Raw genomic sequence first — 25,951 nt, forward strand, 5'->3', positions numbered from 1 at the left:
TATTATTTACTCATCTTAATTTCACAAAGATATTACTGATCATTAAAAAATATACATAAGTATTGTAAAGTATATCATTCCCGGTTAATTAAACTAATAATTTACGCTATAAACCATGCTTCTGAGAACAAAATTGAACCCGTCTAGGTACCGGACGCATTGTCATCTTTCAATGAAATTAATAAGTGTACAATCCAAATTCCGAGTGTACAGTTCATATCTGAAGGTAAATTCCAACATACCTTTCCGCTTTTGAATTCTGGTCTACCACACCAGCTTAATGGAACGTTAGTTAATTTATTCTTGAACATCGTATACATAGAAAAGTGCATATCTTTAGCTTGAAACTCCTCATGGTAATGTATTATCTCAGAATAATCATTAGGATCCGTACATAGTTTAATGTTTGCCCCGTCTTTAGCAGGAAATTTTTTTAGAATAAATCCACATTTTCCTGGGTTAGAGCAATTATTCACTGTAGTTGAACAAACGAGCGCCACTTTCGCTTCCTTTTCAAATAAAGAACGGATGCTTGAATACTGGCCACCTGAAAAAGAATGTACTTGACCGTCCAGAGAAATCCATCGATCCTTTTCGTATGCGGAGCAGCAAAATCTGCGATCAGCTTTGATAATCCCGAAAAAACTACTTTTGTGAAAGTTATGTCTGTCAAAGTTTAACCAATGATCCATAATCCGATTCCACTTCCTGTTTTCTTTGACTTTATAGATTGTTTGCAACCGATGAGGAGAGCTTTCTACTGTAAACTCTTTATTCCTCCACATCCAAGTCCACAATCCCTCAAAAAACATTATCAAGTTAGTTACTTGCTCTGATTTACCCAACCAATCAACAACTTCATCAAGTGTTATACTGCAATCTAAAGTGTGGAACAAGTTCGGAATTGCACGAATGTCTTCACGTGGAACTAAATCTACGTGCTTTAGAGGAGAAAGCTCTCCTTTTCTAAGTGACTTTCTGAGAAGTTGAAATACCCAATTCATATGTTCATATGAGCCAACAGCTAATCTTTCGAGTGAATCAAACAGTTGTTCAAAGATGACAATGTTGTTCTGATGACATGAATACAACTCACAGTTCTCAAGAAGATATTTACAGTTAGCAGGTACAACTGTTTCTCCTTTACACAAACTCGCTGTAAGTTGTTCAGTTAAAGGTTTAACAACAAACTCAACCTTAGTTCCAGCCAGTTCTATGATCAAGTCCAGCTGTTTGCAAGTCAGATAAGACATGTTTTCCAAGTATCTGCTAATAAAATCTTGTCGTCCATTCAGGGATTGGATCTTAGTCAAAGCTATCTCAACCATTTCTCGAGATTTCAGATTGGACAGGACAAAAGCAGCTTCTTCAAACAGAAAGAAAAGGTGTTCATAGGAGGAATCATGAATATTTGCTGCAATATCTGTGAACTGTTCAACACATTTTGTAGCCAGCCATGACATTTCAAACACGTTAGCTAATTTGTTGATATCTCTAAAGAGAACTCTAGATATTGGTGGACTCTCTCCCGAGTAAGCAGCATCTATAAAATATCTCACAGCATCCTCACTGAACTCCTCCATATCCACACTGGTCAGATGAAGGGTTGTGGTCATGTGATCTATCACGGGACTGTTGAAAGATAGGATCACTGAACTGGCTGGTATCACTGCCCCCTGACTTGCCTTTAGTTCCAGGGTACTGTGGGTTGGAGAGTCCAGTAACCGGATACCAAAATTCATTGGTACACTCACGTTCGGAGCCATTGTTCCTGGGTAAAATCAATCAAATATTCAAAAATATAAATACATTATTAGAACTGTAAGAACGAAACATATGCAAATAAATGGGCAAATAAAAGAGGAATTTCAAGATTATACAGAGTGGATCGCAAATTTCTACCAAGTTGTGATGTTGTCCTACAGAAAAGCAAGGAAGACAAACCCCAAAACAAAGTCAATGAAATGATTTAATGACATCATTTTAATCATCTGAAGTATAAAGAATAATATTTAAAAAATCTAATTCATCTAATCGTACTAAAACATTCTAAAACCATAAATTTATATAAAATTCAATTTAGGAGCTGATCGCCATATCTCTCACACGCTTGGTACAGCCTAATGAGGCTCATTGTTGCACATAAGCCGTAGCCCGTAAGTGACTAGCTGCTGATATATGATGAGATTCCGGCAGGTTTTTCAATGATCAGGCAAGTTTTAACTAATCACTTTACATTTATCTAACCAAAGGTACCTTGAAACATTTAGAGTTCCTAGCTTAAAGGGCCCTCATGACGAAATATTGAAAGAGATGTGAGGCACGCCAAACCCACTGTAATTTTTATCTCACACTTATTTTACTTCGGAGTATTCCAACAGCCACATTGTTACACAAGTGTAACTAGCCAATTACAGGAAGCCGAAGGATTTAATTAGGCCAGTGACGGTTAAGGTAGTGTGTACTGTGTACCATACTTTCTTCGCCCGAGACTTCGCTGCAATGGACAGCTTCTCATTTAACCCTCACACACGATTTCTCGAATATTCGGCTGAGTATACCGGGGGGCTGCATAGACCACTCAGGATCTTTAGCTGAATGTCGACGACACTCACCCCACGACTAGGCAGGCAGTGGGTTTCCAACTCGCAATCTCACGATTACAAATCCGATGATTAACCAACTACGCTACCTGGCCGTTAAAAAAATTGTACGAAACCTTAGGGAATCTAAGTTTGACCCATATTAGTAATCCATGAAATTTGTGTGCAACTCTGAAACGAACTGCGCCAAGTATTACAGGGTTGGTTGTGGGCAATGCGGGCAGTTACTCGAGGGCCACCCTTTATGATGGTTGCTTCGAAAAATATATGAAATGAAGGAACAACTTTTAAATTAAACCTTTCCTCAAATATCGTATAATCACATGTACATATCTTTCGATTATCAATCTCAATATCTCAATATAAAAACACTGAACAATATCTATACTAGCTTATCAAGATAATTATCATTAGAGATTATGTGTGCAGTTACATTCAATGTGGATTGAACTATACCATTCTATTTACCTATTGATTACTCCTCTTGATTTCACATAGATTTTACTTATATCAGATGAAAATATGAATAAGAATTATCAAGTAAACCATTCCTGGTCAATTAAACTATAATTTACACTATAAACCATTATTATTATTATTATAAAACAGGATCTTACCGACAAAAATGATTCTTAAAAATACCTTAATGCGGTAAACTGTACCCTTGAAAAAGATTTTCCCAACATCTGTTGCATGCAGCTATATCTTTAATTTCGTTCAATTCATGCAAGTTGTCCATTTGCAAATTTCTACAACTTTAATCACTTCCTAAAACCGATAACAAGTTCATTCTAGGTCTCCCCAATCTTCCAATGAATAAATTATCTGATTCAATAGCAAAAGAGGGAGCCGTTTGGGCTGGGGTGTTTTCCATACTCCTGAGAATGTGTCCAAACATCTTCCACCGCTGGTGTTCGATACGCTTGAATAACTATAAACCATGAAGAACAAAAATTTGACCCATCTAGGTACCCTACAACTTGTCATCTCTCAATGAAATCAATAAATGTATAGTCCATTTTCCTTGTGTATAGTCCATATCTGAAGGCACATTCCAACATACCTTTCCGCTTTTGAATTCTGGTCTACCACACCAGCTTAAAGGAAGGTTTGTAAACTTCGTGCCAGTTGTAAAAATAGAAATGTGCATATTTTTAGCTTGAAACTCCTCATGGTAATGTATCTTGTCAGAATAATCAATAGGGTCAGTACAGAGTTTAATGTTTGCTCCGTCTTTAGCAGGAACTGTTTTTAGAATAAATCCACATTTTCCTGGTTTAGAGCAATTATTCACTCTAGTTGAACAAACGAGCGCCACTTTCGCTTCCTTTTCGAATAAAGAAAGGATGCTTGAATACTGGCCACCTGAAAGAGAATGATTTTGACCGTTCAGAGAAATCCATCGATCTTTTTCGTATGCGGAGGAGCAAAATCTACGATCAGCTTTGATAATCCAGAAAAGACTACTTTCGTTAAACTCGTGAATATCGTAGTTCAACCAGTGCTGACTAAACCGATTCCATTTTCTGATTTCTTTGATTTCGTAAATTGATTGCAGCAGCTGAGGAGAGCTTTCTACTCTAAAATTCTTATTCTTCCACATCCAAGTCCACAATCCCTCAAAAAACATAATCAAGTTAGTAACTTGCTCTGATTTACCCAACCAATCAACAACTTCATCAAATGTCATACTGTAGTCTAATGTGTGGAACAAGTTTGGTATAACGTTAACATCCTCCAAACGATCTGTGGAGGTACTGGTTCCAACTAAAGATTTAGATTGTCTTTCTCGCTTTACGACAGACTTTCGGAGAAGTTGTAGAGTCCACTTTGTTTCAGTCAACAAGTCATTAGTAATATTCTCGAGCAAATCAAACAGTTTCTCAAACATCTTAATGTTGTTCTGATGACATAAATACAATTCACAGTTCTCAAGAAGATATTTACAGTTAGCAGGTACAACTGTTTCTCCTCTAGACAAACTTGTTGTAAGTTAAAGGTTTAACAACAAACTCAACTTTAGTTCCAGCCAGTTCTATGATCAAGTCCAGCTGTTGGCAAGTCAGATAGGACAAGTTTTCCAAGTATCTGCTAATGAAATCTTGCTGTCCATTCAGCGATTGAATCTTTGTGAAAGCTATTTGAACCATTTCTCGAGATTTAAGCTTAGTCAGTATAAAAGCAGCTTCTTCAAACAAAAAGAAGAAATCTTCATAAGAAGGTTCTTCAATAGCTGCAGCAATATCAGCAAAGTGTTCAACACATCTTGAAGCCAGCCATGACATTTCAAACGCATTAGCTAATATCCACACTAGTCAGATGAAGAGTTGTGGTCATGTGATCTATCACGGGACTGTTGAAAGATAGGATCACTGAACTGGCTGGTATCACTGCCCCCTGACTTGCCTTCAGTTCCAGGGTACTGTGGGTTGGAGAGTCCAGTAACCGGATACCAAAATTCATTGGTACACTCACGTTCGGAGCCATTGTTCCTGGGTTATTATATTTAATAAATAGACAAAACGGCTCCTTTTGACTCCTGGAAATTTCCAGGAGTCAGGGGTGTTGTTGGCTTGCACAGGGTGCTTATGTTAGGAAAATAGCATGCAATATCCAAGACGTCATAAAAGTTTAAATTTACAAATTTTCCATACATCAGATTAAGGTCAAGATTCGAGCACTTTTATGGCATGGTAAAATTTGACAATTACACGTTCTGCTGTTTCTAATTCAAAAAAGTCTGATCTACATAGTGCTGATTCCATTACAAATTTTCTTTATTCTAATGTGGTTGCCCGAATTTCCAGCTATGCACAAGGACGGAAGGTTTACATATCATGTAATCTTCGAGTGAAGGGGGTCTGAAAATTGCCGATCATTATATAAATGGTTCTTAACCAAAAGTCAGATAGGTGTTCTGGAGTTAAAAAGGATCGCAAAGACTCAACACCATGGTAACTATTGTGATAATACTAATACCACGCTAATCAGATGATGCACAATGATATCCATTTAAATGTAATAAGATATGTTACACATAGTTTTTAATTTATAAAGAATACTACAAACTGCAGAAAATATCGTTTAAAATTGTATAAATATGAACAAACTGTTTAGTATAACATAACCGTATCACTATTATAACATTTTGTAGACATTTATTTGAGATTGCTGCTTTTGTGCTTGTCTGAATTTGGCCACATTATTTAGCTCCACTTGGATGATTATATAACGCTTTAGCTCTCTTTAGCTATCTATTGTGCAATAAAATGGATTGATCGAGCAATTCTCAACAAAAGAATTACCTAAACCTGGTTAGATTCAATAGACCTATCACCTAACAGCTCAAACTAACCTAAAACAGACCGACCTCGTCCGAGCAAAGACTAAAACTAATGTATCCTAACATCAGTCCAAAAACAAATCACCATCACCGTCCCTAAAATGATTACTGAGTTTATCGTTGTTAAACAAGGATGACGTAACAATAAAGTCGGACATGTTAACGGGTCTGACAGAGGGCATGTCGAAATGCTCTTCTGAGGAGGAGAAGGAGGAGGAGGGCTCCGCCAAGGATTGTTCTCTGCGTGGTGGTAAAAAACTTACAGTTAATATTAGGGTAATTTATTTATTTTATTAAGTAATAGCCTTGTATTAATTTACAAGTTTACATAGGTAAGGCTCCAAGATATTTTTAAAAGATCTTTTATTAGATTATTGATTTGTTTGCCCGAAGCTGGAGTTCGAAAACAATAAACAGAGAAAACTTTAGTACTGACAACATGTGACAATAACACGTGACAGCAGCACGTGACAACTACACGTGATAACTGGATAACAACACGTGACTATAACACGTGACTAGACCACGTGACAAACGTACGTGACAACAACACGTGACTAGACCACGTGACAAAAACACGTGACAACTACACGTGACTACAACACGTGACTATAACACGTGACAAACGTACCTGAAAATCTCCCGGTAACGGACCATACAAGATTGAGAACAATATTCCTTTATGTCAGAGCCAGACATTCCTTCTGTAGCGAGTGAGATTTGAGCAAAATCTACGTTGGAGCCTACGTCCTCATCTGAAAAAATTAAATAATTAAATAAAAATTAAATAAATATCATGGATTTAAGAGAAACGACACGATGTTGATATTTTAATCTAGCATATAAAAGACCATGAACTACCAACCTTTTAACAGCACCTGTAGGATATGCAGTCTGGCTGCCTTGTTTGGGAGTTTCAGAGGGAATCTGACTGGAAGTCTTCTGTACACTGCTGCGTCCAACACATCCGGCTGAAATTAAAGTAATTTGTCAGAGTGTAAGGATCACCATTACAGGACAATTAGAAACACCGGCACCTTCCCAATATGGATAAAACAGACCATATTGAAACTATATCTGACATCTCAGCTCGAATGATAGAGATAAAAATCTTATAAACTTGCATAGAACCCCATCGAATCTTCATTATAATTCGGAGTTCTACTGTAAAATTCTGTTTCACGCTGTGCCGGATTATAACATGAAAACTAACCAAATTAGTAGCTCCCATCACAACGATCCTTGTATCTTTGGATGATATTAGTCCATCCCAGTTAGTCATAAATACTGACTTAATCTGCTGAGAGGCTTCGTGATCTCGGGTTGACCTCTGACTGAAAATAAGCGGTAATTCTAGTCTCCGATGTACGAAAAAGATGTTTTAATGTATTCAAAATTCCATATTTTTGTAAACGTTACCACAATCCACCTATCCATTTTAAATTTGGTAACTTATTGGGCACCAGAAAAGTTTTCGATAAATTACCCGAGAAGAATGTCTATTTCGTCGATGAATAGGATGACAGGACTGTAAGCACTGAGTTTGGCAGCTAGGGAGAAGATAGCAGCTACGTATTTGGGGGACTCTCCAACGTACATGTCATGTAGCACACTTATCTGGGTGTGGTTTATACTTTATATTGTCACTTTATGTGGGGTGTTTGTGTCGATTTTATAATAGCTTATAGAATAACTCATGATTTATAAGCTAGATTCGGTTCAAGTTAGGGGCACAGAGTCAACTTAATACAAATAATGATGTTAGGGTTTAAGACAATGTAAATTGTATAATGTACAAATCATGTTCATACGCTCAGATAACCTAAACACTTACATCCACATTTATGAAGATACACCCACTTTCTTTAGCGATAGCTTTAGCCATCATAGTCTTACCGCAACCTGGTGGGCCGGACAATAATACTCCTGAAATTCACGTTATTTGTCAGTTAACCAGTATAGGGTTTAGAGTACAGGATTTACAACTAAATTATTTAGATTTGTAAATCAATATGGCATTGTGTTCTGGGATGAAATTAATAGTGAAACGGTGGTAGAGTCTGAAAACTGAGTGCAATATATAACATAAAACATGTGATAAATCCATTTTAGTCTGATTAAATCAGTAGACATTAAGTTTTCCACCTTTTGGGAAGGAGAGAAGTTTGGAACCACTGAATATTTCGCTGTTTACAATTGGCATTATGATAGTTTCCCTGAGGGTTTGAATCTCCTTGTCAAGTCCTCCGATATCTTTCCAGGTGACCTGTTGAGAAGATTGTGACATGTTATCATCGTTACATAATGCAGACCGAATTGCAAACTATTCACTTGGATGTTGTGAATAAATCTCTTATAAATTGAAATAAACTGAACGATTTGAGAAAATGAACCTGCCACCTGGTACTTGAATCTGGTACTTGAACCTGGTACTTTAACCTGGTACTTGAACCTGGTACTTGAACCTGGTGCTTGAACCTGGTACTTGAATCTGGTACTTGAACCTGGTACTTGAACCTGGTACTTGAACCTGGTACTTGAACCTGGTACTTGAACCTGGTACTTGAACCTGGTACTTGAACCTGGTACCTGAATCTGGTACTTGCACCTGGTACTTGAACCTGGTACTTGAACCTGGTACTTGAATCTGGTACTTGAACCTGGTACTTGAATCTGGTACTTACTACTTGAACCTGGTACTTGAATCTGGTACTTGAACCTGGTACTTGAACCTGGTACTTGAACCTGGTACTTGAACCTGTTACTTGAATCTGGTACTTGAACCTGGTACTTAAACCTGGTACTTAAACCTGGTACTTGAACCTGGTACTTGGACCTGGCACTTCAATGTGGTATCTTCACGAGAACTCACATCTATAGACGATGGTACTACAGCCATGGTGGCAACTGCTAACTCGTGTCTTGTAAGATCAAACTCGTCAACTCTAATACCCATTTCTAGAAACTTCTGAAATAAAATGGACCTATGAAAAATTAATATTGTAGAGTAAGACTTCCGATTTCATTACATCGGAGATAAAATACGATTAGATTGCTTGGCGGACATTACTAACTTGGCATACTAAGGATCTGTTTTTCTTCCTATCCTTCAATCCGTCGAGATATGAAGCAAAAAGCATGCTGGCTACAGATGCCATGATCAGGCTGCCACCAATAACGAACATTTCGCGGAGAAATGACATCCTGTCCACTGTTCTTGGCATCGCTAGTTGGGGGTGTAGATTAGATATTATAGAATGATCTGCTTAGTACTTATCCATGTATCGTGTAAAATTGCAAGGAGGTATATGCTATGGGGGCTCTTTGGGTATTTTAATAAACACAATTGATCGGACGATATCGAAAATAGTTACATAATAGTTACATCGGCTCAGACGGCTGCCAGCTATACCATCAGCTATTTAATTTTCAAGCTAAAGCGATAAGATGACAAAAATATAAGCCCGTGTTGCGCGCACTATACAGTATCTTTACAGCCGCGTATTCCGTATCAGAGTAAAGAAGACCCTTCTAGATCGTTTCTAAGTGTAGCACACTCGTGGAGGTTGGAGGCATCGTGTGACTAAGATTTCTGGACTCTGGAGAGAGCTAAACCATACTAAAATAAACTCTCTCCGGCAGCAAGAACTCCGAGACAGGTCTATGTTTTAAAGTTAAATCAGAAGAGATTTAAGAGAGATATGATATCGAAAATTAATGCTATTTTTGTAATGGATAAATAGTATTAAGAAACATTTTAAGAACCAATTACGTCATCAGCGAAGAGAAACATAATAGATATCTTAGGTTGAATACTGATGTCAATGATGTGGTTAAAAAGTATTCCATTAACTTGTAAAGTAGTGGGAAGTATAATGATAAGTTTAAATTTTAACTAGTTACTGGGTCTCTGGACAGCAGGGTACTATAATTATAATTGGCGTGTTAAACATTTTCAAACGTGAAATATTAGCTTACCCAAGCTTTTGAAAACGACCATTACTTGACTTCTGAGGGTCAATTTCTGATGTAGTTTTGATCATTCGAGAGGTAATCTTTTATACTTCAGTTCAGACTAAAAACGAAGTCTGAAAGAAAATGCTGACAGCCGGGGAGTCGGAGGATTTGGTTAACGCTGACGCCAGATGCTAACACTGCCGAACAAATCAAAAGGTAAGGTATCACCATCCTGTATCTAGAGTTATATAGTTTAATTTATTGATTTTCGTAAAAATATTAATCATTACGAGTGATGATTTTGGCAAGCTTGGTGATAAGTTGGAGTGCTGACAGTGCAAAGAAAAAAGTTGAGTTTGCAGGGAATGTTGACAATGCAGCTGGACATGCCAATGATGACGTTTTGAGATTAACATGGAGTAAAATAGGTTTGTCTGAGGTGTAGAAATATGCCATCTATCTATAGTTGACAGACTAATTGGTTTCTGGACAAGGATTCGGTCAAAACTGTGAAATTTCGGCCCAGGGAAATTCGTCTTCAAAAACTGAAAATGGGAGAATATTTGGGAGAATATGATTTTCCCATTTTGTCCGGGATTTTGACTTCCAGTACCTCTATTTGGTCTCATACCATCCTCAGTTAGCTGACTAGTTGGTCACTGGGCAAAAATCCATCAAATCTGTCAAATTTCTGTTCAGAAAATTTCATACGTAATTGAAATTGGGACAGAAATTGGAAAGTATGAATTTTCATTTTGTAAAGCTTTCTGAAGTAAGCTTCCTCCGACCGGAATCAAACTTCCAGCACCTCAATTGTGTCATATGCCATCTATAGTTGACCGACTAATTGGTTTCTGGAAAAGAATTCGGTCAAAACTGTGAAATTTCGGCCAAGATAAATTCGTCTTCAAAAACTGAAAATGGGACAAGATTTGGGAGAATATGTTTTCCCATTTTTTCGTGAACTTTTATGGCTCGAATTTAGTGCATTGTGTTTAGAATCTGAAACCGAATGGAATCCAAAAATGTATAGACTGTAACTCATTCAGGTGGATCATGTGATCCACCATGTCAACAACCGCAGCTAGTCAGCCTGTCGGTGCTGCATGTGATCAAGATGTGACAAAAGTAACAAGATGTACAAAATCTACCTACAGGGTGTGCAATCTGAACATGACATCTGCAAAGAATAGATTGTTACATGACCCAAGAGAGGATTTTAAACAAAAGAGGTGTTTATCCAAGCTCAGTATCACATAATCTTCATTAGCATAATAATTAGGAAAATATTAGACAATTAATAAGATATTACATCACGAGGTTGCCAAACTAGAGGACTGAAACAGTTTTCGTGGATTTTATACTCTATATGAGCCCCTGTGTTCTATGAATGATAAACGAAGTTCTCAGACTGTTCTGGAGTATTAACACTGAATACTTGGTTGCCCTTTTTCATTGGGGGGGGGGGGGACAAATGGCAATGTTACGCACTGCACCTGAACAGTATAGAGAAAATAATTGCTATCGATGATGATTAAAATACACTCGACTGTCACATGACTTTTTAAACACATCCTCTAGCTGGCCCTGAACTACTATTCGAAACCCTAAGTCTTACCCTCTAATCTGATCTGAACCCTAACCTTTTCCCAATACCTAACTAAAGCATATTTTTTAAAAACCTGGGGCAGTTTGCTGGAGGGGAGACCAGTCATAAAGGAACTCTTAAGGGGAGATACACCAAAACCGTTTTTGCTCCGAACACCGATTTTATTTTATATTATTTTTAAATAGACAAAAAGAATAAGATTGTACACCTTCAAAAATTTTTAAAAATATTCCCTCATCGAGAAAAAAAAATATTTTTCTTTTTCGAAAATTTTTAAAATTTGGAGAAGTCTGTCACTGTAATACCGATAGTTCGGCCATTTAAGGATTATATAATTGAACAATAAATGACTAAGTTACAGACCGAACAAGGTGAAAAAAGAAAAATTGGGATTTTTGCCTACCACCAAAGTTGTACATTTCACCACCCGCCCAGGTCATCAGATATCGCTTCAAAAATTCTTGTGAGTGTAGTTAATGATCATGGCAAGCTTTTTGGAACCGGATTTCTCTCAATTTTGAGTTTTAAGCTATGCAATGTGGCCTCAAACGACTTAGTAAAATTCATCGTAAAAAAGGGCAAAAAAGGCAGATTTAAGGCTTAAAATGCCTATAACTCAAAAAGTATCAGTTTTTTTGAAATAATTTTTACAGGATCGTAATCAGCTTGGTAAGACGAATCTTTTAGTACCAAATAGGTGCTTTTAGAAGACAAATTGTCTTAAATAATTTTCTAGCTCGAACACAAGGGTGTATAAATTTTGTACAAATTGTACACATTTTTTTACAAATTTTGTGGCTTTGAATATTATAAATGTCGTACTAAAAGATTCGTCTTACCAAGCTGATTACGATCCTGTAAAAATTATTTCAAAAAAACTGATACTTTTTGAGTTATAGGCATTTTAAGCCTTAAATCTGCCTTTTTTGCCCTTTTTTACGATGAATTTTACTAAGTCGTTTGAGGCCACATTGCATAGCTTAATACTCAAAATTGAGAGAAATCCGGTTCCAAAAAGCTTGCCATGATCATTAACTACACTCACAAGAATTTTTGAAGCGATATCTGATGACCTGGGCGGGTGGTGAAATGTACAACTTTGGTGGTAGGCAAAAATCCCAATTTTTCTTTTTTCACCTTGTTCGGTCTGTAACTTAGTCATTTATTGTTCAATTATATAATCCTTTCAATGGCTTCTAGTACGGAGTGTAAGTAATGTTCAGTAAAAAAATCAGCCAAAAAACTTTTTAAATGGCCGAACTATCGGTATTACAGTGACAGACTTCTCCAAATTTTAAAAATTTTCGAAAAAGAAAAATATATTTTTTCTCGATGAGGGAATATTTTTTAAAATTTTTGAAGGTGTACAATCTTATTCTTTTTGTCTATTTAAAAATAATATATAATAAAATCGATGTTCGGAGCAAAAACGGTTTTGGTGTATCTCCCCTTAAGGGAGTCATTCAAAATTTTGAGATAAGCCTTTTAAATTTTGTATTCGATTTAGAAAATCTTGGACCTCTTTTTTTACGATTTTTTGAGGTCCAAGATTTTCAAAATTGAATAAAATATTTAAAAAGACCAATCTCTAAATTTTGTATTATGAGCGATCTATTCTAAATGGTCCCTAGAACATATTCTGTAAGTTTCAGGGAGATTGCTCAAAAAATGTGGGAGAAGATAGATTTTTAGACTCGATTTTCAGAACTCACGATTGAAAATCTCTCGTGCAATACAATTACACAAAGGTGCTGACCTTAGACCGGCGATAATTTCGGTTAGGAACAATATTTTTCCGTTGAACCAAAAACAGCTGGTAGATATGACTTCCCTCTATCAGAAACAACTGCAAAGTCAATTTCGAGAGAATTTTGATGAAGACCCTGACCCAGGCCCCCTTAAGTGCCAGCTGAGTGTGGAAAAGAAAGATGAGCTAAGAAAGACAACGTGTGAGTAGTCTCTATGTTACACCGGTCTAGTCCAGCTCCTCTGGCACAATTAAGCGTTTGGTGCGGTTTGCGAAATTGACAATATTGGAGATGTGTTGGTTGTCAAATATGTCATTGACGGAGGGGTAGTAGTCCTGGAAATATTGCCCTCTTATTTGGGCAATAGCCGGGCACTGTCCAAGAAAAGTGAGCTAAAGCATATGCTTAAATTCTAACCATAACGAGAAATTCTAGATCATTTTCCTTGTATGATCATGTCACGTGATCCAGACAGTTTTTCGCCAATATCTTGCTATATCTCGATATATCAGTGTTTGAAAATACATAGATAATAGACTTAATAGATATGTCGCTGGTCCGAAAATTTGTGTAACTGAAAAGAGTCGTACCTTCTAATCAGCTGTATTAATCTCCACTTCTCCAACCAGCTCCTGCACTGGAAGTACAAGTTGAACTTTTCCACCTAATTCCACTGATTGCAGTAAAGAAAGATATGGGTTAAAAGTATATCATCGATTCTCGAGCAAAACTAAGTGGTTTTGTATAGCCATCATTAAAAAAGTCGTTAATAGTGGTTTTGTCTTTTTTGAAAACTGGCCGCGGGCCTAAATATTACATACACTCCAAGCTCGAAACTGGTGACCAGCTGCAGAGGTTTGACTTTAAGAGATTGGACTCTGAATTAACCTATGATAAAGTTTTCTCGAATAGAAAGGTTGCATATTTTGGCGATGCTCCTTACAAGTATTTAGGAGGGTACCACAGGGCAAAGCAATTAGACCCTGAGACGTACCTTGCTGAAATACTTGTAGCAGTTGATGATGTGTGCAAGACCAACAACATCAACTATAAGGATTTCAATAGCTGCATGATCACCAAATATGAATCACACGTATCGTGTATACCTCCTCATTCCGATGATGAATCGTGTATAGTACCCGACAGCACTATACTTACCATTTCCCTGGGGGGTAAAAGGGATTTAGTTTTTCGTAGACGTCCTCCAGGCGAGTATCGCGATGAAACCGTGACAGTTCAACACGGCGACTGTTACACTATGACGCGAAAATCGCAGGACCTTTTTGACCATGCTGTTCCTCCGCAAACTCAGGCGGATTTTGAAGGTCCTCGAATCAGCTTAACCTTTAGACAGTTGGCCTCGGCACATTCCAGAAAATCTAGCAGCCATCAGCTGCGACCTCTACCCCATCATAAAGTGAACCAGACCAAACGAGTGCTGATACTGTCTGACAGCAAAAACTGTAATTTTGACTGTTCTCAATTTCGTTCACCTGTCATAGCGTTCCGGGAAAACTTATTTTTCCTCCGCGACTTAAAGGAACACCGGGAATCGATTCAACAAGCCGACATTGTACTCATAAGTGCTGGCATAAACGATATCCAGAAAAACAGAGCGAGTGCCGTCCTGCTGCATAATCACATCAGAAGTTTCATAGAACAGTTCCCGCGCACTATGTTCTTATTCGATGCAGTCAGTCCACTATCGATACATGCTGACCGATTCAACACCCACAACGACATTATCCAGTACCTTAATGAACTCATGTTTAAGTGCTCCCTTCACCATGACAACTTCAGACTCTTCGACAACTCAAGTTTTAGTCTCGCTCACCTCGCTCGTGACGGTCTACATCTTAACTATATTGGACAGAGTGTATTATCAGATTGCTGGGTAAACTGTGTGCTCATTGGACTGGGGTTCAGGCGTGGACCACTACCTCTACGTGAGCACTTTAAACGTATGATATCTTATCCAATCCCTGGCCACTTTGGCACCTGAGCACGACGTATTTATATCTTAATGTCAAATTATCATGACAAAAATATCGAATCCTGAACAACTTTCCAGACTCGCGCTGAGTCGCAAACAATTTCACTAATCAAACAAACGTAACTTATTTGAACAAACTCTTACCATATTTTTTAAATTTTCCGTCATTTCAAATCAAAATTAGAAACTTAAATCAAATTCAAACTCAAGCACAAAGCACATAATACAACCAACTACTTAAACGAACTTTTCCCTTATCCAGATTCCCTACCTTCTCACCTTATCTATCACACCTTATCAGCAAAACGCGAAATAAACCCTGCTTGATAATAGTCCACGTCCCTACATCATAACAATCATTTCATATTATCTAATTCCTAACCTCATGCCGTACTCAGACAACGACGACGCAATATTTACACGATATCTACACAGATATTTACACAGTACTCATTATACATACATCACACATTACTGTACATTTGACTCTGTACATTTGACTGATCTGTACATTTGACTCTGTACATTTGACTCTGAACATTCGACACATACATTACTGTACATATGGAAATTAGGCTCATGCACGGTGAGCTGCTGCCATCAAGTAATAGAAGAGAAGTTAAAGGTCAATCATAAAGGTAAAGGTGAAGTTTACTTAATTACTGTAGATAAGTCACGGTACTTTCTACACACAGGACTGAAAGTCTTCGTTAGAAGTATCTGACTAGGTCACGTTATTATTATCATATTTTGTATTAATAGTAAGTCTATACTCTCTTAAATATATCATAATATAACTATAATACTAACGAATATAATACATTATCTCATAGTTCTATGAACGAATCTCAGCGTTGCAACAAATGTAATACACGTATTCCTAAAGCACGTTCGTTCCTAATTTGTAGTCACTGCGACAAAATAAAACATATGAAATGCATGAAGTTATCTAAGTCTGAGGCAAAAATAATTGTAGATTCTGGCTCTGCCTGGATATGTTATGACTGTATTTCCAGCGCCTTACCAGTAAATGCATGCCCCTCGGCAAAGCCACCGAGACAAGGGCCCGTCATAGGTCCTAAATTTAAAGTTCAATGCACATGCTGTAATGGCTGGATTTACTCCCCCGCCAACCTGAAAACCTGCCACTGGTGCGAATCTAAAGTACATACCAAATGTCACTCCGACTTATTAGGATGCAGAAATTGCTGTGAAAATATGATCCCGGGATACTATGTACATTGCTATCAGCTATACTCATTACATACACATACTCACACCGGCGTAATCCACAATCCCTACGATCGCTATCAGTTGATTAACGAAATAGGAAATACAATTGACCAAGATCAGGAACTCGAATATTGGAATGAATTTCTGATATTTTAGTTAGCTGCAATTACATGGAGCCGACAAATGTAAGTTCGTCAGGACCATGTGATCTTAAGATATTTACCTTAAACATACGGGGACTTCTTAAAAACGTAGACAAATTAAGAGAAGATATATTCACGTACTCGAAGTATGATGTCCTTTGTTTTAACGAGACTAATCTCTTGCAGGATAAGCTTCCTAATGGTATTAATGACCTAGTGCTTGAGGGATTTTATGAACCACTGTTACGAGATCCAATACGTAGTTCTGGTCGTGGTGGGGGTTTAGCAATTTATATCAATACGCGCGTATGCGAGTCTGAAAATATTGAAAAATTCTTTCCCCAAAACTTTGATGTGACAGACAAGAGTGGTGAATTCATGTTGGTAAAACTCCATAACTGCAAAGGCTTTAACAAAACAAAGATCATCGTCAATATATATCGGTCACCAGCATCAAAAAATCCTGATAATTTTAACAAACTCATTGACTCCCTATTACACGGCATGGAAAGGCACTCGAGAAAACATACTATATTAGTCGGTGATTTCAATGTAGATCTTTCACATTATGATACTGACAAACATTGTCAAAATTTGATTGAAACTATGACTAAATACGGTTTCTTTCAGCTAGTCTCACGTCCCACACGTATCACTGATCACAGTGCCACTCTTATAGATCATGTTTACAGCAATAACGTACAACACACACACAGCTGCAATGTTCTTACTGTTGACCTGTCTGATCATCTAGCCACTCTTGTTACTATCTCACTTGGGCAATACAGCCACATTGCAGGGAGTAGAAACAAACGACACAGAGTCGACCATGGAATGAATATTGAAAAACGTATGTTTAACGAGTCGAACAACCTTAAATTTATAGAATTAATTGGATCCGAAATGTGGGAGGAAGTCACACGTGAAAATTGTGCTGATGAACAATATAACAAATTTATTGAAATATACGGTCAGCATTATGATGAGGCATACCCAGTGAAAACCAATCATGTGCGCCGCAAATTTGAAAGGCAGGACCCCAAACCTTTTATGCTACCCTGGCTTGAAATTGCATGTGCGCGTAAAAACAAATTATTCCATGCCAAAATAGTGGACCCAACGGAGGAAAACTACAAGGCTTACAAAAAGCATAAGGCATTCTGCGACAAGCACGTCAATAAGGCAAAAGACAAATACTACAAAACACAATTTGATAAGTATAAAGATTGTTCAAAGAAACAATGGCAGCTGATCAACACTCTACTTGGCAGAAAATCTAAATCTCATAACAAAATTAAACTCCAAAACGCCGACGGAAATATCATAAATAGTGACAGTGATGTAGCTGAGCACTTTAACTCTTACTTCTCCAACATTGCCACAAAAATCAAAGATGCGATCAGCGCGCGTACTGTATTCGATCCAGGGGGTTTTAAACATTACCTTAGCAGCCCAGCTTCGCAGTCTATGTTCGTAAGACCAACTACCGAAAGTGAAGTTGAACAAATTATTAGCAAGCTTAAGAATAAATCCACTCAAGACACTAAAATTGAACCCCTAAAAATTGTAAAAGACTGCCCCTCCTTCTGTAAAGTCTTGTCCATAATCATTAACACATCATTTAGTCAAGGTATCTTCCCATCATCTCTCAAAATAGCTAAAGTTATACCAATTCACAAAGGAGGCAGCAAATCCGACGCCACTAACTATCGACCCATATCTTTGCTGTGCACCTTTTCCAAATTGTATGAAAAACTTATGCATAATAGAGTAATGGACTTCCTTGACAAGAAAGGCTCGCTCTTTGAAGGGCAATATGGCTTCCGGCCAGGCCGATCCTGTGAGCATGCTCTTTTGGATGCTCAACACACAATTCTGAATTCCCTTGCCAAAAAGGAAGTTGCTCTATTACTCCTAGTCGACTTTAGTAAAGCTTTTGACGTTTTGTCTCATGATGTATTGATTGACAAACTCCAGCACTATGGAATCCGTGGGCAAGCTTTGCAATGGTTTAAATCCTACCTGAGCACACGTCAGCAATATGTATGTTTGAATGGTATTAAATCAGCTCTTAAACCTATTACATACGGTCAAGTTCGGAGACAACCTGTACATAAAATCAGTCACTAATTACACTAATTTCACTGCCATGAACGGTAAAATTAATTATAATTCCTCTGAAAGTCCAAGGGGTACAGGCTCTTCAGATATTATACTCCAAACCTTTCTATAATGATATCTGGGTTCAAAATTTAAATAACTCAACCTTGGTGGAGACAGTGGCCACCTGAAAATTACAAAAATAAAGGAGCTGTAAATCACTTATGAAAAAAAAATTTACTCAAAATTTCACAATTTAAAGTTACGTAAGACAGGTGGGTACTCAAAAAGTGCCGGTTGAGCAGGTTTGTCTGCTCAACACAGGTGGAGCAGCTCACTGACTACATGAGCTAATATAAGTGACTAGAACTAACCCTCTGATGCTTTTTAATTGCTCCAAAGACCTAATATTTAATATTATGGGTTATACCAATCATATTTCATAGAATAGGATCCTCAGAATCGGCTCAACCGAGGTGGAGACAGCATAACATGCAGTTCAAAATCTGTTATTCTGTAGTTTAGGAACTGTAGAGTGACTGTGGCAGTCCATTTGCAATACCAATGATTCTAAATCATCTACCAACTCATATTACAAGGCATCCTTGCTGAAAAGTACACTCAACATAGGTGGAGACTCAAATTTGGCAAATTTGGGCGTAAATTTGACCTCAGAAGTCAAGGTTCTCCACCGCGGTTGAGTGGTTGATGGCTAGTTTGATGAGTTGTATACATGCTAAAGGGTCACCCAATGTTATTTCTTCCAAAAATCAACTGCCAAAGCTCAGCTCAACCCGGTGGGGCCAGTTTTAATGCATTTTTTAATGTTTTGATGTTTAATCAACAATTTCTCCACCTTGTTGAGTACCTTTTCACAACTTTGATAATTTTTTCATTTGCTAGAACACTTTGCTTTAAGACAGAAGGGGTAACAGTTTTATGATCCCCTACAGTAGCAGTTAACAGAGCAGATTAGAATTAGTGATAAAACCAATGAATTTAGGCATGTTTGACAGGCTTTTTATTGTTTCTTAATGAAAGATCTCCACCCTGTTGAGCGTCAATGGAAAAAACAAAATTTAACGGGAAGTAGAAAAGGCCGAGACGCAATTTTCTAGCTAACCTAGAACCCTCTAAACCTTTCTCCACCCCCGGTTGAGCAGCTTTGAAAAGTGCATTTAATTTCTCCACCTCGGTTGAGCACTTAAATAAAATATTGATAAAACTATCAGATTGCAAATTTGATGTAGTTTGTGTTACCAATAACCTTTTCCACCTTAATCAAAAGTATCCTCAACCAGAGCCAGTCTCCACCTTAAATCTCCACCTTTTAAGGGTTTGTTTTATACCACCTGTATCTGCTCAACCGTTCAACCTTTTAATTTTTTTTTACTCAGAGAAAGTCATGAAAAATGTCTTGTCAGCCATATAATCAAGGAGTTTCAGTCTGTGTTGAGCTGGCTCCACCACACACTTCTAAAAAAGTAAAAAATGTACAGGTTGTCTCCGAACTTGACCATACGGAGTTCCACAGGGCAGTATTATGGGACCTTTGTTATTCCTAATCTACATCAATGATATGCCAAATATCAACAGTATGATAAAGTTTATACTCTACGCTGATGATGCGAACATCATAATAAAAAGAAAAAATGCAAACGATGTTATACAAAAATTCAACCAATTCTCCCACGAGTTTGTACGCTGGGTTGACTGTAATGGACTTGCACTTAATCTAAAAAAGACCTGCTATATGCTTTTCGGTGTTAGAAATACTGATAATACTCCAAATATTCATATTGCAGACACACAATTAGAACGTAAAAGGGAAGCACGGTTCCTTGGCGTTATAATGGATGATAAACTAACATGGTCTAAGCATATAGCAGCTGTTAGATCAAAAATGATGCGGTATGTAGGAATTATGTATAAAATAAAACGTCACCTATCGATTCAAATAAGGCTACAGATATATCAAAGTTTTGTTCAATCGCATTTAAACTTCTGTTCAATTGTATGGGGATTTGCAGCAAAAAATCACATTGAATCACTCTTCTCACGACAAAAACAGGGTATCAGGGCAGTAATGCCAGGTCACATTAATTACTTTTACAAAGACGGTCGACTGCCAGAACACACAAAACAATTTTTCAATAACAATGGTATACTCACGGTGCACAGTGTTATTGTAAAAAACACACTAATTCTCATGCACCGAATCAAACATTTCCGCAGCTCAGTCCCTCAACAAATCTGTATGACTATCCCAGAAAATGCACCCACTGCAAACTCAGATCACGTGACTGCAGCATCCTGGTTAGCCGAGTACAACACCACACATTTCAGATCTTCGATGTTCTTCAAAGGACCTTTACTCTCAATTTATGCTGTAAATGCAAATGTAAGCACCCTACCCACACTTTTTTCCATAGTAGTAGTAGTAAATCTTTCAAAGTACGAAATATCTCTTTAAAAGAGCATCCTAGGCACCTTATAGATATCAAAACGCATAAAAAAGAAAACAAAAACATCAACCATCTTCTAACTTCTTCCATTCCTCCCTATCTAAAGCCAAAAATCTAAGGTCTTCGAAATCAGTCAAATTCTTAAGTCTAATATCAAGATTTCTACTAGTCAAGTCTTTTCTAATAACATCTAATAAGTTTAAACATGGTCTACCCCGTCTCCCTTCCATAAAAATATCAGAATTTATAGCAAATAACATAGAGGTGTATGCTGGTGAGTCTTCCTGTCCTCTTAAGATATGTCCTAACATTCTCCATCGAAACTTAGAGACTCTCACAGACAAGGGAGTGACATAACAACGAGCATAGAGTGCCTCATTAGAAATAACCCCAGTAGGCCATCTGATGTTGAGGATTCTTCGGAGGTATTTGCGATGAGCAATATCAAGTTCATTCAACGAAGCTAGTGGTGCAGCCCAGGAGTTGCAGTTGTAGAGTAGAATAGAGACTACTTGTGCCTCGTAGATTTTGATCTTCCTTTGGACTGAAATCTTGCTCTTCATCCAAACTTTCTGAAATTTACTAAAGGCAACATTACCAAGGAATATTCGATTCTTGATATCCTTAACAGTGCACATCAACGATCCTAAAGTTTTGTTAGAGCGCCACTCTTCATCACCTCTATACACTTTTCCAACAACCACCTTGCGTTTAACAGTGGGTTTAGGATCTGCTAAATAAAAATGGACAAATTCAGTCTTGGAAGAATTGATATGAAGGTCCCACTGCTGGAATATATCTTTAGCGATAGGAAGCATTTCTTTGAGTGGAGCAAGTTCAGTGTTATTAAAGTCAATATCATCAGAGTATCCTGTTTCGAGTGGCATGAATTCTTCTGAGATAGGAGGATTTTTTTTCAGGACTTTTTTTTTTCAGGACTTTTTTCCATAAACCTTTTTAAATCGGCTACAAAACGCATGCTCTTGAATCTGCAGAGTGAAAATGACGATGACACGTGGCCCAGTTTCTTATTACATAATATTCCAGGTCTAAGAAGGTCACAACGTGTCTGAAAGTTACTGGACACAACGGTCATTATATCAGTTTAGTGAATTAGTAAATTAGTTAATTAGTAAATCAGTTATTAGTCATATGGTTATTATTAAGTACTATATATTATATGATATTACAAAATTAAACTATGAATATATATTTGCACACAAAAAAACCAGAACAAACTGATCACAGACTAGCGGCAACTAATATTAATGGATAAGCCACACATCCTAAATTCCAGGTCCATATTTACACTGCCACATTCCCCACTATCACTATTTTCCTATCAGCACAAACCGTAATTAATTGATTTCAACAATCACAAACACTACATATCCAAACTAATGACATGGCATAGCAATATCTACGATATCCTAAATCAGTCCCTAACAAACTTAGCGCGAGTCTGAAAGGCTGTTGGAAGCACAGAGTGCTCCATATTTTGTTTTTATCAATAAACCTTTTTTTTTTCATTTTCATTTTCTTTTTTCTATAAATTTATTAACTGCGTGCAAATTTGTGTTTCAGATTTGATTTATTTATGATATATATTTATAATTATGTAATAAAGTTATTAATATTATATTCGTAAACATTGGCTGGCTTACAAACCAGTCCCCAAACCAAACCATATCAATCAATTACAATTCATTAACATTACCAATATTAAAAACTATCGAAAATATTCAAGAAAGTATTCTCTAGCCAAAGGGCTCAACATTTAAATCTAAATCTTCAATATTGTCTGGTTTATATCGCAACTTGGGCCCTCTGTCCCCCCTTATCGAAATAACTGTTGTCTTTAATACCTCAAAGCGCAAGCGCTTTCTAAGATTATATGTAACTGAGTCTAAATAACGCTGACCCGTTGGAGATTCCATCTTTTGTGCAAGCTTTTTAATCAAGCGTTGCGCTTCGACTCCCATGCCTCCTGTTGTGGAGAAAACTAAAGGTGTAAAGGTAGCTTTTTCCACTTCTAGGACCCTTGCATTATATGCTCTTTTCTTCTCAGTCTCGTGAGCCAAATACATCATAGGAATTGGTTTAGCGGCGTTGGTTGGAGCAGGAGCGTGAAACACTCTTACATCAAAAAATGCTCTTTCCAACGCATTCCAAACTGATCTTGCTGATATATCTAGTCGGGCTTGATCTCCAGTTACTGTACCTCGTGGTAACTGCATGCCGCTGACTGGAAGAAGAGGGGGCTCTGTCTGAACGTCTTTGCATTTGACTGTCCGCATGATATTAGCTATTGTATCTCGAAGTGAGTTATGCCTCAAGGTCACATAACCCCCAAGTTTACACGTGAGGGCATGGTTTGCGGAGTAGGAATCACCACAATTACAAAGTTTTGGACAATCTTTCAGCTTCAGGTTATATCTTAAAGCTATAGCATCTGAAAACTGTTGCTTATTCAGGAGATAACCATAGCTTTTGAGTGGTAAGGTGGGGGTGATGCAACGACCATTAATGACCATTAATGACCATTAATGACCATTAATGACCATTAATGACAATGTCAGTTTTGCCAAAATTTCGAATACTGACATTAATGGTCATGTTTTTTTCCGCACTTCCTGGAACAAGAAGGACGGACACGAGGACCACTTAGAACCTACCTAAAGTTAACTAACAATAAGTAGACGGTACTTTACGTCTTGGAAGGGGATGAAAAGTTAATTTTACAACTTTCTCAAACACTGATATTACTACATATTACAACTAACCCAATTATACCATAACAACAACGTTCTCCCAATCTAAACTTATTATTGAACCATCCTGGGTCTTCACCCAACACTGGGAAGACATATCGTGCTCAATACAGATCGCCACCGCAGGTCTTCTCTCTCCCGACCGAGCATTTCCTTTTCTTTGTGATGCTTTAGATGTCTTAACAGATATAGAAAGCACTTTGCCCTGCACAACCGTGCGCCTTCTTTTTTCATCCTTGCCTGTTATGAGTATACCAGTTATTGTTCCACCAACTTGCACCTCTTGAGCGTTGCATAGCTCTGGTTCTGCTAAACCTTTACAGACTGGGCGATACACCCCAATACTTGTATCCAAGGCAAGACCAAAAAATCTTTTCCTTCGGCTTTTCGCACCAAAGTTGGTCTTGCCTTGGTTACAATATTTGGTCACGACCTTAGTGGAGCTATCAACCAGCTCTTCGTCCTCATAATCAGAAAAATTGTCTTCACTCTCATGGTCTGATTCATCATCTGATTGTTGTTCACTACCATATGAGAGTGGAAATTGGAGACTCCGCCGTCTTTCAGAAATAACATTTCCATTATCACCTGAAAGATACGAACTTCCATAACTAGAAGAGGAAACAAAGAGTTCCTCTCCAATCTTGGATCCTCTTTTTAAGCTTTGGATTATAAGGTTACTCATCTTGACCGAACCTCCAAAATCAACAGCAATCTTTTTCTCTGGATGTTTGCTCCACTCAGAACGAAAGAGTGTCTTCCCCCGGGTATGAGCGGTTTTATGAACACTTGTACCACATTCAACATCAAGCGTATTCTCCACCTCTAATAGTCAGTTGTAACGACCCATGGCTTCAGGGACTCTTGTAGAGTCGATTTGTGTGCGTCTACTGGAGTGCCGTCCAACCCTGATTCGAGCGAAGAGTTGTTCATTTTGATCAGACGATAAAAACCACGGTACTACTGGTGCTTTGGGGTGATTACAAATCAAGTCGACAAAATACAAGACAAGTCCGTTAGCTGCGGATATTAAGTCTTTGAAGCTTTCTCTAGTTATGAAGTTCTCGCTGGTATTTAATTTCTTCGAGTGTTCTCCCCACAGAGTGAAGAACGTGAAAACAGTCCACGCATTTTCAGCTCTTTCTGAAACAGTCAGCGATTTGTCATAAAACGCTGCCAGGAGCAAAAACCCGGCCTTAAGATAGGCCGAGAGGCTCAGAAATCCTGCTTGTTTTAGAACATCCCATTTAGCCGTTAGCTCTGCAGCACACTGCGGGTTTTGTCTATCAGAGTGCTGCAGAGTTGTAAGGGATACAGAGTCTCTGAATTCTTCACTTTCCGTAGCGAGTTTAAGAATCATCCCCCAGTTTAGGGTGAATTTCGTGTCTTCGATCGAATCAGAATCGGCCATTATGATGAATCTAGTACTGAGGTAATGGAGACAGTTAACCAGTTTTTTCAACTCATGACAGATGTCCTGCATGGGAAAGTCTCCTGTTTTGTTGAAGTAAAATACTGGCGGGTACTCCAACTTCGACAGCTCGCTCTGACTGGCTGTTTTGATCCGTTCATCTGTATTGACCTAAGCCGCTGATCTCCGTACGAAACATGATTTCTCCCCTCAATTAGTCAAGGCTACTGCCAGATATTTCAAAATTTGAGATATCTTATGACCATTAATGACCATTAATGACCATTAATGACCATTAATGACCATTAATGACCATTAATGACCATTAATGACAATGTCAGTTTCGGAAAAATCTCAAATACTGACATTAATGGTCGTTGCATTACCCCCGGTAAGGTGGTTAGCCAGGAACTTGCACCCTTCTCTGCTGCTAGCTGTAACATAAGTTTAGATGTTTGTGGCAGAGACTCCTGAATTGCCTCCTGTCTTCTGGTGTAATACTCATAGCGATCTTTACTGATGGATGTCTTGATTTCATGGCTTTTATCCTTGTCTTCAAGATAGTTTACCTCTTG

General features: G+C 37.8%; 4 protein-coding genes across 4 annotated transcripts in view; all 4 read right to left on the reverse strand.

The window, feature by feature from the left end:
* Positions 1–25,951, reverse strand: part of LOC134819316 (diphthine methyltransferase homolog) — a 75,920-nt gene that overhangs the window by 41,221 nt on the left and 8,748 nt on the right. The window lies entirely within an intron of this gene.
* Positions 1–25,951, reverse strand: part of LOC134819315 (transmembrane protein 64-like) — a 106,233-nt gene that overhangs the window by 38,599 nt on the left and 41,683 nt on the right. The gene's annotated exons all lie outside the window — the stretch shown is intronic.
* Positions 1–25,951, reverse strand: part of LOC134819314 (queuine tRNA-ribosyltransferase accessory subunit 2-like) — a 50,176-nt gene that overhangs the window by 15,462 nt on the left and 8,763 nt on the right. The window lies entirely within an intron of this gene.
* On the reverse strand, positions 5,673–9,168 carry LOC134819302 (outer mitochondrial transmembrane helix translocase-like). The gene is made up of 9 exons (XM_063829187.1): positions 9,021–9,168; positions 8,819–8,914; positions 8,092–8,212; positions 7,781–7,872; positions 7,433–7,563; positions 7,160–7,280; positions 6,812–6,917; positions 6,578–6,701; positions 5,673–6,186 (listed from the first exon to the last, which is right to left on the reverse strand). Exons 1-9 carry the CDS (start codon positions 9,147–9,149, stop codon positions 6,012–6,014), a joined length of 1,095 nt encoding a protein of 364 aa, XP_063685257.1. The 5' UTR covers positions 9,150–9,168; the 3' UTR covers positions 5,673–6,011.

This window comes from Bolinopsis microptera, chromosome 8 (assembly GCF_026151205.1).
Source record: "Bolinopsis microptera isolate Bmic1 chromosome 8, MBARI_Bmic_1.0, whole genome shotgun sequence".
NCBI lineage: Eukaryota > Metazoa > Ctenophora > Tentaculata > Lobata > Bolinopsidae > Bolinopsis > Bolinopsis microptera.